This window comes from Cucurbita moschata, unplaced genomic scaffold (genome assembly GCF_002738365.1).
Source record: "Cucurbita moschata cultivar Rifu unplaced genomic scaffold, Cmos_1.0 Cmo_Scf00023, whole genome shotgun sequence".
Lineage (NCBI taxonomy): Eukaryota > Viridiplantae > Streptophyta > Magnoliopsida > Cucurbitales > Cucurbitaceae > Cucurbita > Cucurbita moschata.
In genome coordinates this window covers 1,396,593-1,410,145 of record NW_019268539.1, presented here as the reverse complement: position 1 = coordinate 1,410,145, position 13,553 = coordinate 1,396,593, and the positions used below count along the sequence as shown (strand labels likewise).

Here is a 13,553-nt window from a genome sequence, read left to right as displayed (position 1 = left end):
TCTTGGATGTTCCTCATTAATCTCTTCGATTCCTTCCACCAATCGAAGGCTACTTTCAATGGTTGAAGAAACTCCAATGATAGTGGGTTTAAGTTCTTACTTTCAATGTTGTTTTCTTCCCCAAAACATACACAAGGCCTCAAATTCTCTAATCAAACACGTTTAAAACTCAACACGTTTGAAACTCACTCAATCTCCTGTTGTAAATTTTCATGAAGAATCGGTTCGTGAATCTAACTTTTTTTTATATATTTCATTCTCATATGCATGTACCGATTGAAATTCATTTGATTTATTTCCCTTTTTTGTTCAATTTCCATGGACTATCTTGATTCATATATAACATCATTTTTTTCTATGCCTATATAAAGAATTGTTTAGGATGGTTGAGATGCATTGAGAGTGAGTGTCATTTTGTATTTACCTAGTAACATTGGAAAGAAAGAGAGTATGTAGTGTGAGTGTGTGAGATATATGAGGCTGAGGTCCAACTACGAGGCTGAGGTTCAAACTCAGGTTCAACTACGAGGCTGAGGTCTAGGTCTAGGTCGGAAGCTAGTTTTTTAACCTAATTTGGTGCTTCTATTTGTAGCCTAAGTTTTGGCCACTAGTCATGAGAATTGCTATGAAATTGGGACAAATTGCTATAAAAAGAGAAGTTTGGAGGATGGACTTTTCGTGATTGTCTCTTCCAACAACGATTCTTCCTTCACCAACTAGAACGAAAAGTGGTACTAAGTCTTATACTTATGTTTATATAGACATAGCAAAACTAATTCTCATACATAAATCTAGATGATTCATGTACCAAAAGGATTATGAACTAATAAAGGAGAGTTATGAACGGTTATGAATCAAATAAATAAGAATATAAACCAAAAGGGTTATGAATCAAAATGAATGACAATACATGCAAAGGAGGTGCATGAACCTATTCTTTATCGCAACTTACAAAAAAAAAAAAAAAATACACCATTAAATAAAATTTGTTACTTACTCATTCCATGCATATAAAGAAAGAACAAAAGTGAGGGAGATTAATATAAAACTATCGTCAAATTCAAACAATTTAGGCCCTCCATTGAAACGCTATCATCCCACGAACCATGTTAATATTCAAGCTTGACCCCTTGGCTCCTTTTTTGGACACAATCCCAATACTTGTTCACATTGGTAAAAAGGCCAACATCAAAAGCACATCGTCCATGTTAACCCTAATGGCCTCACCCCCTTCCAATCACTTCATTGCATCGCTCCAAATCTTGCCTGAATTCTTCACCTACTTTAACTCCGATGAGCCTCACCATTCAACAATTCCCCTCGAGCTGTTCTACATTACTATGCTCCGTATGGAAATCCGTGGCTTTACTTCAATGTACTTCACTCTTTTTCAACCACTAACCAAAGTCTTGCTCACATTTCAACGCTCAAGTTCGTACATATTTTCTTCTCTTCAACAAGAATCAAGAATCTTGTGTTTCTTTTGGTTTCAAGAACATATTATTTTTGGTGTTAGGTCATGAGCCCAAAGTGATGTTGTGTGAATTGGATTCGTTACCTTTGGAATTGGAGGAAATGGAGCAAATTGATTATGGAACTTTTGTGTCAATTGATTCACAAGACTTTAGACGTATTGTTCTTGAGTTAGATGTTCATTCCGGTGATATACTCTTCCTTTGAAATCTTTTACATTAAGTTCTTGAAAGAACATGTTTCCTTAAACTTTGTTGTCGTTTGTAATAGTTCATGTTTCCTTAACGGATTCACAAGTCAAGTTCGGTGCTTCAAGAAAGGAGATTGTTCTTACCAAAGAGGTATGATGTCTTTGTTGTAAGTTGTCGTGAATATGTACGGTCATAACTCTCATTTAGTTCATAATTCTCATTAAGTTCACAACTATTTTGGTTCATATTCTCAAGTATTTGGTTCGTGGATAAGAATTAGTATTGTTATGTCTATATAAATATTTGTCTAGCATTGTTTTGATGTGTGAAGTCATTGTCATTTGGTATTTGCCTCGAGGCAATTGGAAAGAATTTTAGAAAAGAGATTTTGTAGCGTGAGAGTGTGAGAGATGCACTTGTAAACACATTTATAGAGATTGGCTACCACTCGTGGATGTAGGAGAATTTCTTCACTCTGAACTACGTAAATCTTTGGGTCTCTTTGTTTAATTTATGTTTGTGGATATGAGTGCGATCGATCTTACTCCCGCTTCCACTTTCGCAACAACAATTGAGTATCATAACATTTTGGCTGTGACATTGTGATATGAGTGGCGTTAGGGCATAACAGTCTTTTGATGTTTACGAGGTTTATTGATTGAATTTGGTTGATGTTGTGTAGGAAAGACAGTGCATAATTGGAGGTCTTGCGGAGGGAGAGGGATTTGAATTTTCGATCACTCTCCGTCCGTTGGCGTTCTTTCATGAATTGAGCTATAAAGCAAAACGGGCATGGTTGTTCATGTCAATTAATTTCTCCACTATCATTGTTTTTCCCCTTGGAACTCGTACTCAGTGTTGGGTTTATTTCTCTCAATGACATCGAACAATCTTGTTGAAACTGAGAATTATGAGAAAATATGGTATTTGGAGTGAGCAAGTATTAAGAATTTTATATTAGAAGTGATTTTGAAATCACTAGATCTTTGTACCCATGGTGATCCATACTCTATAATAACGTGATTGTCCCAACTCGATTTTTGAGGTTTCGAAAAACGAAAACAAGTAAAAATAAAAGTAAAATAAAATGAAAGGAAGATGTGATAAAATTTAAGTAAAACTTAAAAGACAAGTAACACCACACTTAAAACACAAAATGAAATCAAATTACTAAGACTAGTTGTTCAAAATTTAAATGCGAAAAGGGTTTGAGATATAATTCTAGTAGAAAATAGAAAAGATTCCAATACAAAAATACAAGAGATGAACTGCTGCTCTAGAATGACCCCACTGTGACTCTGTATCTCTTGAATGCTCCCCAATCTCAACTAGCAACCAGCGAACATTCGAAAAAGAAAGAAAAACTGGGTGAGTATAAAAATACTCAGTAAGCAACTTACTTGTAGGCTCTGATCGCATCCGTATTCTAGTAAGTATCCACGAGTTTTACTTTGGATTCTAGGGAGTTTGGACTAGGTTCCATTTCTATCTGAGCAACTGGGTATCCTAATGTTTCAAGTAGGTCTCTAAACTAAAGCATACAACTAAAGATTTGTGCTAGTTTCCAATTTTTCTTTTATACGACTTAGGTGGTTTGCCTTACTTATGCAGTGAATGTTCAGTGTTCTGGGTTGAGGCATGGCCTCATAATTTGTGAGACAGTATGGCTGGATTTGAATTTGAATCTGAACAGCAATCTAAACATCACTCATAGAGATTAGCTGATAGACCCTCACACGGGACCATAAAGTCGCCAAAGTTTGGGGGAAGCAATCCCTCCCTATGTTCCAGTCAGCTACTAGATCAACCTACGTGTTCCCACACTCTCCCGCTCAAAAATAGTTTTAGCACAAAGGTCCTTTTTAGGAGAACCCTTAATCATTTCCACAGGTTGGGACACGTGTCTCACTTTCCTAATTGGCGATGCCTATCTCCACAGCACAGGTACCAAAGTAGACTTGACGGTATGGTACCATAACAGAAAGGGTAGTGAATAGACGGGTGATACTATTCGCACTACTATAGGCCAATGAACTACCTTTGTCATTCTTGATTGTTGTGGAGGCCTATGAGGTTCTTAGGGGCTTCTAGGCGTCCCTACCCGATAGCTATATGTTGTAAGCCGTTATTGTTGTCTTTTGCTTGCATCACATATAACACCAATTTCAATCACTCAAATCTTGATTTCAAAACTCTCTTTCGAAATCTCTCTGCCCCCGTTTTCTAAAACTTTCTTCTTGAATCGGGGCCAGAGGCTCAAGCATACGTCGCTTGGCCGTAGGCAATGTAATAATGAATTGGCTTAACTCACTTCTTGCTGGGAAGTGAGTGCCACACAATCGCAAGTCCGCTGTCATCAAAAGTGCGATTGTGACAAGGTTTAAATCTCATCTCTCATTTCCAAGACGTTTGGGGTTAGCTCCTTGGGGCTAATACAAATCTCTGGATGCACTGAGGTCTAAACCTTTGGTAACTGCTCACGATCTTGGGGTGCAGGGTCTACAGGGTCTATTGGAAATGTTTTGACCAAGGTCAATGTGTAAACCGCACTAATTGTAGCACCCAAATCTTATCTGAGTTCTTTCATGCATACTTTATTAAAGAGATACACCTATCCATCACCTAAGTGCGTAATCCATAATTTAAACTTTGTTTTTGGTCATATGATGTTGAGAAAGTCTATTGTATTCCTAAGGTGGCTTGGTGGTTTAACGCGAACTTTTCACTCCAGGTTGCTTTGCTCCAACTTTTCTAGTCTTTCTTAGTCTAGGATCATTAGAGTCTAGATCCTCTCACTGTCACTCACGATCCTAAGATGCTCAGTCTATTAGAGGCGTCTTGTGTTAGGTCATCGTCTAACCAACTTAACTCTAACACCCTAGCTCTTTGCAGATAAACACCCTCTACATGGAGAACACAACACTTGGAGCTAACACATACTATATCATGCACACATACAACAAAAAAAGCTCAAGAGGGAGATAACAACAATCAATTACTAAGAGAACAAATCACAATAACAAATCCTCCCTTATGACATAGTGGAAAGCATATAAAAAACATTTATCACAAAATTCATCATAGAGCATTTTGGTAATTTCATATATCATGCATAACATACTCAATCATATTGCCCAACTTGTATTCTAGTCATATATATTCTCTTTCTAGTTTCACATAATACATAAGGCTACTCGAAATCTCAACCTAGGGGCATATCGATAATTTACCATAATATACATATAGTACAAACTCATCCAAAAACGGCCTTCAGAAGTCCTTAGCATGCATTTTCGAACCACCTAAAGTAAGGAATGATCGCTTGCTAGCACGTCCTAGCGATCCCTACAAATATTACTTACCTAAGATCCATGTAATTACTTACTTGGATGACGCGTGTCTTCTCGAACTAGTTTTTCCGCGTGTATTTTTGTAATCACCTATATTACACAAAAATAGCACCAATATTCAAATAGAGGCGAAAACCATCGAACGAAGGCCGAACAATGCAAAGATGTACTCACACGTGTCAATTGCACAATCGTACAATCGCACTCTTGCGGCAGCGAGACAGCAATTGTGCAGTACTTGTTCCAAACCAGTGAACAAGATAATCATGTGAAATTCGCACATTATGAACAATATTGGCATATGCTCGAGTTTCGAGTCACGTTTGAAAGAATATTTTAGAAAACATGAGCGAGAAAATACGTTGAAAACAATTTTAAAAAAAGCAACGTTCTAAGCTAAAAGCAAGTAGACAACAACAATGACATTGATAGCATATGACCCAAGTAGGAAGAATTGAAAACTAAGTCACATTCTCCTATATTACCATTTCGGGCATTTTAGCCTACGTATAGATATAATTTTGGTGACCAGTCATACACCTTCATACTGACACAACAAGGATAGTAAAGACCTATCTAACATGAAAAATTAAAAAGGGGTTTGGAACAAGCATGCCACCGAAGACAACACGTTCTAGACATCTGACACGCGACCACAAACAACATGCCTTGAACAACACGATTCCTTCACTCATAACTCGGATCAGCACAATTTCTTCACTAAAATTATAAAACACTAATCCATCTTTACAAACATATTTTTCTCATAACTTATTTCCAATCACACCAAGAAATAAACAAGTCCAAAGTCGATCCAAAACTATTATTAAACTTACGATCATACATATTCTTGACATTCTCCGAAACACTGCTTTCCAGTTAGAATTAACTTCAACTTCCTTTATAAAACTTAAGTCCGAGAAAAAACAAAATCAGGAACTCAAAAACCTCACCTTTAGTTCTTCCTCGATTCTTTACGAGATTCTCCCAAACTCATTAAACCCCATCTCGATTCCAACATTTTTCTAATGTTATATAAAAAGAAAGAACCAAGTACGAGGGAGATCAATATAAAACGAAGAGCAGATTCAATTAGGCCATTCATTGAAACGCCATCATCCCATCAACCATGTTAATGTTCAGGATTGAACCCTACGCTCCTTTTTTGGACACAATCCCAGTACTCTCTCACCTTGGTCAAAAAGCCAAAATCAAAAGCTCAGAGTCCATGTTTACATTAATGGTATCAGACCCTACCCATCGCTTCACGGCGGCGCTGCAAATCTTGCCTGAATTCTTCGAATACTTTAACTCCAATCAAACACACCATTCCAGATTTTCCATTGAGAAATTTTACCTAACAATGTTCCATATGGAACTCCGTGGTTATTCTTCCATGCTCTTCATTCTTATACAAGCCATAAACAAAATTTCACTTGCATTTGAGAATCCACAATCTCGTACATACCCTTTCCTTCTAATTTTCATTGCAAAATGAATCTTGATTCAAATTCAAGAATCAAGAATCAAGAATCTTGTTTTTTTTTTTTTTGTTTTTTCAAGTGTTTGATTCTTTTTTTGTGTTAGATCTTGAGCCGAAAGTGTTATTGCGTGAACTGGATGCGTCATCTTCCGAAGTGGAACAAATAGCTCAAGTTGATTATGGAACTTTTGTGTCAATTGATTCACAAGACTTTAAACGTGTTGTTCACGAGTTAAATGCTCCTTCTGGTGACATATTATTTCACTGATCTTCCTTGAAATGTTGTGCTTTTTATTTGAAAAGAACATGTTTCCTTAAACTTTGTTATTGTCATTTGTTATAGTTAATGTTTCTCTAACGGCTTCACAAATCAAGTTCATGGTTCCAAGAAAGGAGATTGTTCTTACTAGACGGGTATGTATTTTGATGTTTACAAGGTTTATTGTAACTGCCCAAGCCCATTTCTAGTAGATATAGTTCTTCTTGGGCTTTCCCTTTCGAGTTTCCTATCAAAGCTAGGGAGAGGTTAACATACCCTTATAAAGGGTGTTTCGTTCTCCACCCCAACTGATGTGGGATTTACAATCCATCCCCTTCACGGCCCAGCATTCTTGTTGGCACTCGTTCATTTCTCCAATCGATGTAGTACACCACTAAATCCACTCTCTTTTGGGCCCAGCATCCTTGCTGGCACACCGCCTCATGTCTACCTCTCTTTGGAACAACTTCCTTGCTGACACATCGCTTAGTGCCTGGCTCTGATACCATTTGTAACGGCCTAAGCCCACGGTTAGTGGATATTGTCCTCTTTGGGCTTTCCCTTAAGGCCTTAAAATGCGTTTGTTAGGGAGAGGTTTCCATACCCTTTGTTTCTCCACCCCAACTGATGTGGAATTTCACAATCCACCCTCCTTCAGGGCCTAACGTTCTCGCTGGCACACCGTCTCATGTCTACCCCCTTTAGGGAACAGCCTCCTTGTTGGCACATCGCTCGATGTCTGGCTCTAATACCATTTGTAACGGCCTAAATCCACCGCTAGCAGATATTGTTCTCTTTGGGCTTTCCTAGAACGCGTCTGCTAGAGAGAGAGGTTTCCACCCCCTTTATTTCTCCACACCAACCGATGTGGAATTTCGTACTTCACCCTCCTTCAGAGCCTAGCATCCTCGCTGGCACACCGTCTCGTGTCTACCCCCTTCAGGAAACAGCCTCCTCGCTGGCACATCGCTCGGTTTCTGGCTATGATACCATTTGTAACAGCACAAGCCCACCACTAGCAGATATTGTCCTCTTCCTGGCTTACTTCAAGGCTTAAAACGCGTCTATTAAGGAGAGATTTCCACGCCTTTATAAGAATGTTTCGTTCTCCACCCCAACCTAGCCAAAGATGGGACTTCATATTTATTGATTCTTGTCTGAATGTTTCAGAATTTGGTTGATGTTGTGCAGGAAAGAGGGTGCATAACGGGAGGTATTCCAGCAGGAGAGACATTTAGATTTTCGATCACCCTCCATCCATTGCTGTTCTTTCATGATTTGAGCCATAAATCAAAACGGGCATGGTTGTTCATGTCAGTTGATTACTGCACTGTCATTATTTTTCCCTTCGGAATTTTTACTCAGTTTTGGGTCTATTTCCCTCGATGACATGGAAAAATCTTCTTTGCAAAGAGATTCAACGTATAATTTGATGAATCTCTATTTTTTTTTATTGAGTTATGTATCAAATATTAAATAATAAATTTACCTAATACATGTACCCATCGTTACAGTGATTCACGAATAATTTAATACATGTATAATCTAATGAATCTAGTTGGCTGGATTTCCCCTTCTTCTCATAGAATTTACCTCAACCCAACCTCCAAAACCATTTTCATCTTTGATAAATGCCTTGGTTTATAATGCACCCTCCAGTGACTCATTCTTCTTCTTCTTGTGCTGCTCGTGTGCCTCTAGCGATCCAACAAAATCATCAAAAGCTAGATCTTCTCTTTTGACTCCCCAATGGCGCACACGACATTCTCGACCTTGTTAGTTAGTGACTGTAAAACTATGTGATTTTGCTTTCGAGAAGTTATTAAGAACAATGACTAGATTAAGTGGAGGGAAACATTACAACCATACTATGAAGAGAGTAGGTTGTGATGGTTGTGGCTCCCACAAGTGCAAACATATAGAAAGTGACACAAGAGTAGCGTTCATCGAGATATGTGAGGGCCGAGAAAGACAAGTAACGTGATATACATAAATTATACTATAAAAAGAGTAAATTGAACTCTCATAACTGCATAAAAATAAAGGGCAACACCCGATGTATATTCAAATTCATGGTGTCTCGTATAACATATATATATATAAATATATTCATTCAAGGTACGATTGATCACACACTAGCTAACGTTTATCACATAAATCTAATATAATCATTCAACTTAATAACACACAATTTTAATACATGTGATATATGTGTCATTCATAAGTTAAAAAAATTCATCCAAACTTACCCTTAGGCCTATCAATAGTAAATCTACTTACCTCGACAAGCTTAATTCGATATTTCTCTAATTACCTAGCCCTTGATTCTTATGTTAGTCACAACTTTCATACGGTCCTTAAGACTTATTTTGTACCTAAATTCCTTGTGTCTACGTTATACACTTTTTGAGGCTAGCATCTAGGTTCTACTAGCTTAATCAAGATGATCTCAGGGTTCTAGTTCTACTAGCTCTATTAAAGCTATTTTCATTTAATTGGCTCACATCATTCAGACTCTTTTTGGAGCTCATCTATCTCATTAGAATTACTCGTAATTTTAGGATAATTAAGTTCTTTAATAGTCCTGACAGTTGTATTTCTGTTAGTGAAAGAGGGATTGATTGAATGATTGATGAGATGATTAAATTTTGAAGAGCAAGAATGCTCTATGTATACACAGAGAATAGAAAGAGATATCTAGAAAATCTACCTAGAAATCAGAAAATCTGTTAACAAACCAGTCAACAAATCAAAACAAAATCTAATCAAATCAAGAGTAAATCAAATAAAAAACAAATCGACTCCTCACCATCAGAAGATTTAAATCAAATACAGCAATCTAAACACGTAATCTTTTAACAATTTCAATCCATATATCATAAATACTCGAGGTAGGTCATCATCATAGTCCCCCTTACGCTAGAAATTTGTCGAGGACTCTCCATAATATGCCCTATAATGTCGTCATCATAAACAATGAAGGGACTCTCTTGCCTTGCAACTACCATATATCCATGTGGCTTGCTATTATTCAAACTAAGTTCAAAACTAATGAACGGTTAATCTTCCCCACACATAGTATTCTTAGGGCAATATAAAGCTCATACATCTCAAGGCTCATCCATACTAACTCAACCATGTTAATGTTTAGGCTTGACCCCTTCTCTCCCCTTTTGGACGCAATTCGAATACTCTCTTACGTTGCTCCGAAAGCCAACATCAAAAACACAGCGTCCATGTTAACACTATCGGTCGCACCCCCTACCCGACACTTCATTGCGGCGCTGCAAATGTTGCCTGAATTCTTCAACTTCTTTCACTCCGATGATACTCACCATTCAAGAATTCCCCTCGACTTATTGTGCATTATTATGGACCGTATGGAACTCCGTGGTTTTTCTTCAATGTACTTTGCTATTTTTCAATCATTAAGCAATGTCCTACTCACATTTCAAGAAGGTTCAAGTTCTTACATATTTTCTATCTTGTTCTAACTTAAAGAATCATGAATCTTGTTTTTCTTTTTTTAGTTTCTAAGTTGGTTCTAACTCAAGAATCAAGAATTAAGAATCTTGTTTCTATAGAATCTGCTGCTTATTTATTTATTAATCAAAGGTGGTAATGTAAAGCTAGAATGATATATAAAGTAAATGATAGTAAATAGTAAATAGGCATGTATAGTAAAAAGCTATATATAGTTATACATAGTAAATCATTGAATAGCAGTTTGAAAATGTACTTTTTGTATTCTGTGTTTCTACTACCGGAAGTCATCCATATAAACCTTTAGTCAATATTCCTCTTTGCATTTTCTCTCCCTCTTGTTCTGTGTGTTCATCTAGATCGAGTATGCGTTGTTGTGCAATCCTAACATCAAGAACATAGTTTAATTTTCTTTTGGTTAGGTCATGAGCCGAAAGAGATGCACGAATTGCATTTTCTCTCTCCTGTTATTTGCATTCATCTAGATCGAGTGTGTGCATTGTTGTGTGATCTTAACATCAAGAACATAGTTTAATTTTCTTTTTGTTAGGTCATGAGCTGAAAGTGATGCACGAATTGCATTTTCTTTCTCCTGTTCTTTGTATTCATCTAGATCCAGTGTCTGTGCTGTTGTGCGATCCTAACATCAAGAACATAGTTTAATTTTCTTTTGGTTAGGTCATGAGCCGAATGTGATGTGCGAATTGCATTTTCTCTCTCATGTTCTTTGTATTCATCTAGATCGAGTGTGTGTATTGTTATGCGATCCTAATATCAAGAACATAGTTTAATTTTCTTTTGGTTAGGTCATGAGCCGAAAGTGATGTGCGAATTGCATTCTCTCTCTCCTGTTCTTTGTATTCATCTAGAATGAGTGTGTGCGTTGTTGTGCGATCTTAACATCAAGAACATAGTTTAATTTTCTTTTGGTTAGGTCATGAGCTGAAAGTGATGCGCGAATTGCATCCTCTCTCTTGTTCTTTGTATTCATCTAGATCGAGTGTGTGCGTTGTTGTTTGATCCTAACATCAAGAACATAGTTTAATTTTCTTTTGGTTAGGTCACGAGCCGAATGTGATGCGCGAATTGGATTTGTTGCCTTTGGAAGTGGAGAACATAGAGCAAATTGATTATGGAACCTTTGTGTCAATTGATTCCCACGACTTTAGACGTGTTCTTTTTGAATTAAATGCTTATTCCGGTGATATATAACTCCATTGTTCTTCCTTTAAATCTTATACTTTTTCTTGAAAAGAACTGTTTCCTTAAACTTTGTTGTCGTTTCCTTATAGTTCATGTTTCTGTAACGGATTCACGAGTCAAGTTCAGTACTACAAGTGAGGAGATTGTTTTTACTAAAGATGTATGTATGATGTCTTTGATGTCTACAATGTTTATTGATTCTTGTCGGCATGTTTTAGAATTTGGTTGATGTTGTGCAGGAAAGACGGTCAATAATTGGAGGTCTTAGGGAAGGAGAGGAAGTTAAATTTTTAATCACTCTCTATCCGTGGGTGTTTTTTCATGATTTGAGCTACGAAGCAAAACGGGCGTGGTTCTTCATGTCAAATGATTTCTCCACTGTTATTATTCATTTCTTCGGCATTTATTCTCAGTATTGGGTCTATTTTCCTTAGTGGCATGGAAAAATCTTGTTTGCAAAGGGACTTCTTATAATCCTAAATCATCAATCCATATGATCCGCTATTTGCTATGAATTAAAATTGTGATGCTCTAGTAAAAGAAAAAGATATTAACGAATCGAGGGTCATTCAAAATGAATCGAGACCGAATGTATTATGATCCATAATCAAAATATACCGAAACAAATGAGGAGAAAGAAACTTAAAAGAAGAATAGTATTATATTGATTTTCAAGTTCAAGTTATAATTACTAATAATTATTTTTAAATTGTTCCAAGTTAATAACTTCTTTTTGTATGAAGCTTATTTGACTCATTTTCTCCTCTATAAACTTGATTTTATTCGAAATTCTCACGTTGATCAACTCTCGCACGTATTTAAACTTAACCTTTGCTAAGGTTTGGGTGAAAATGTTCGCAGGTTGCTTTTATAGTGTCAACTTCTTCTTTAGAAAAATTTAATTCATTATGTGTAGAAAATTATCATTGGGCTTACATGTAGAAATTTCTGATAACCTACTCCTCTATTTTTCAACCTTCTTTTTAGGTATGCCCTCTAGGTTTTTTTTTTGGTTAAAATGACAACTTTGATGAAACACGACTTGTAGGTAACTCTTTGCTAATCGAAATAGCCTCAGGTTTCTTCTTGGCTCTGTTCTTTGATTCCTTTTTCTCTCATCCTTTTGGTTTCTTCTTCTCTTCCTTGCAACCAAAGCCAATGCATACTTTTTGAAGATGATGGTCTTTCATTATATTGTATATAGACGATTTCGCGACCTTTTTATCTTCATCAATAGGGTTCCGTTTTTTGTCAAATATCTTAAGAAACGAGTCGACTAACTCCATTATGCTACCTTCTTCTGTCATTTGATCAAGGCAAATAATATTGATCTTCAGACTCGAGATATAATATATCTTGGTCAATAGACGTTGATCACCATTCTTACACTAGAACAAGATGAATTTTTTTTACCTTTAATCAATACAATTGATCTGTCGCAAAGCTTCACGTTTTTAATGAACTTCTCATCAAACTCCTTGAATTTTGCTCGAACTCAGGTTATGTGGTTGCCCGCTCCATTGTCTAGGTACAACATGTTAGTCTCCATTTGACCTTCTCCATTTGCGAGGAGGTTCGCCATAACCATCTCTTCATTAAGCATCAACAGGTTGAGTATTTTCTCAGCCAACATCAATGCAGGCTCTTCATCATCCGTGAATGTGAGGTTTGTCTTAGCATCGCACTCCTTGTTGTGGCACTCTACCGCATAATGTTGAGATATGATTCAAAGTATTCAAAATGAAGATATGATTTAAAGTAGTTGAGATATGATTCAAATATTCAAACTACCAAGATTTTAGGAGATTACTAGTAGATTTGAATTTATCTAGATTTCCATAATTTACTATTTATGTCCAGTGTATTAGCCTATACATACTCGAATGGTCGAATGGTGTAATCCTTTAAGCATTGAGTCAGAAGACAATAAGAAAGCATTGCCAGCTTTGATCTATTTTATCTTTTATATCTCCCACTATCCATTTTCCCAACAAATTTGGTATCATAGCTAAGTTCCTTCAACAGGAGGGTGAGTGATTATTTTCTTTCACAAAACAAAAAATGGCAATAGCTGGTTTTTCTTTCTTTACACCGTTGTTACCAATCTTTAA

General features: G+C 36.6%; 3 protein-coding genes across 3 annotated transcripts; all 3 read left to right on the top strand.

Moving 5' to 3' along the window:
• The first annotated feature begins 1,197 nt into the window (after positions 1-1,197).
• On the top strand, positions 1,198-3,385 carry LOC111460008. The gene is made up of 5 exons (XM_023103086.1): positions 1,198-1,431; positions 1,517-1,660; positions 1,744-1,814; positions 2,347-2,526; positions 3,254-3,385. The coding sequence occupies exons 1-5, from the start codon at positions 1,206-1,208 to the stop codon at positions 3,383-3,385; spliced, it is 753 nt and encodes a 250-aa protein (XP_022958854.1). The 5' UTR covers positions 1,198-1,205.
• Positions 3,386-6,238: 2,853 nt separating this feature from the next.
• Positions 6,239-8,157, top strand: LOC111460379. Its single transcript, XM_023103625.1, has 4 exons — positions 6,239-6,474; positions 6,602-6,745; positions 6,841-6,911; positions 7,948-8,157. The coding sequence occupies exons 1-4, from the start codon at positions 6,243-6,245 to the stop codon at positions 8,143-8,145; spliced, it is 645 nt and encodes a 214-aa protein (XP_022959393.1). The 5' UTR covers positions 6,239-6,242; the 3' UTR covers positions 8,146-8,157.
• Positions 8,158-9,992: 1,835 nt separating this feature from the next.
• On the top strand, positions 9,993-11,876 carry LOC111460007. Its single transcript, XM_023103085.1, has 4 exons — positions 9,993-10,215; positions 11,300-11,440; positions 11,532-11,602; positions 11,682-11,876. The coding sequence occupies exons 1-4, from the start codon at positions 9,993-9,995 to the stop codon at positions 11,874-11,876; spliced, it is 630 nt and encodes a 209-aa protein (XP_022958853.1).
• The last annotated feature ends 1,677 nt before the right edge of the window (positions 11,877-13,553 follow it).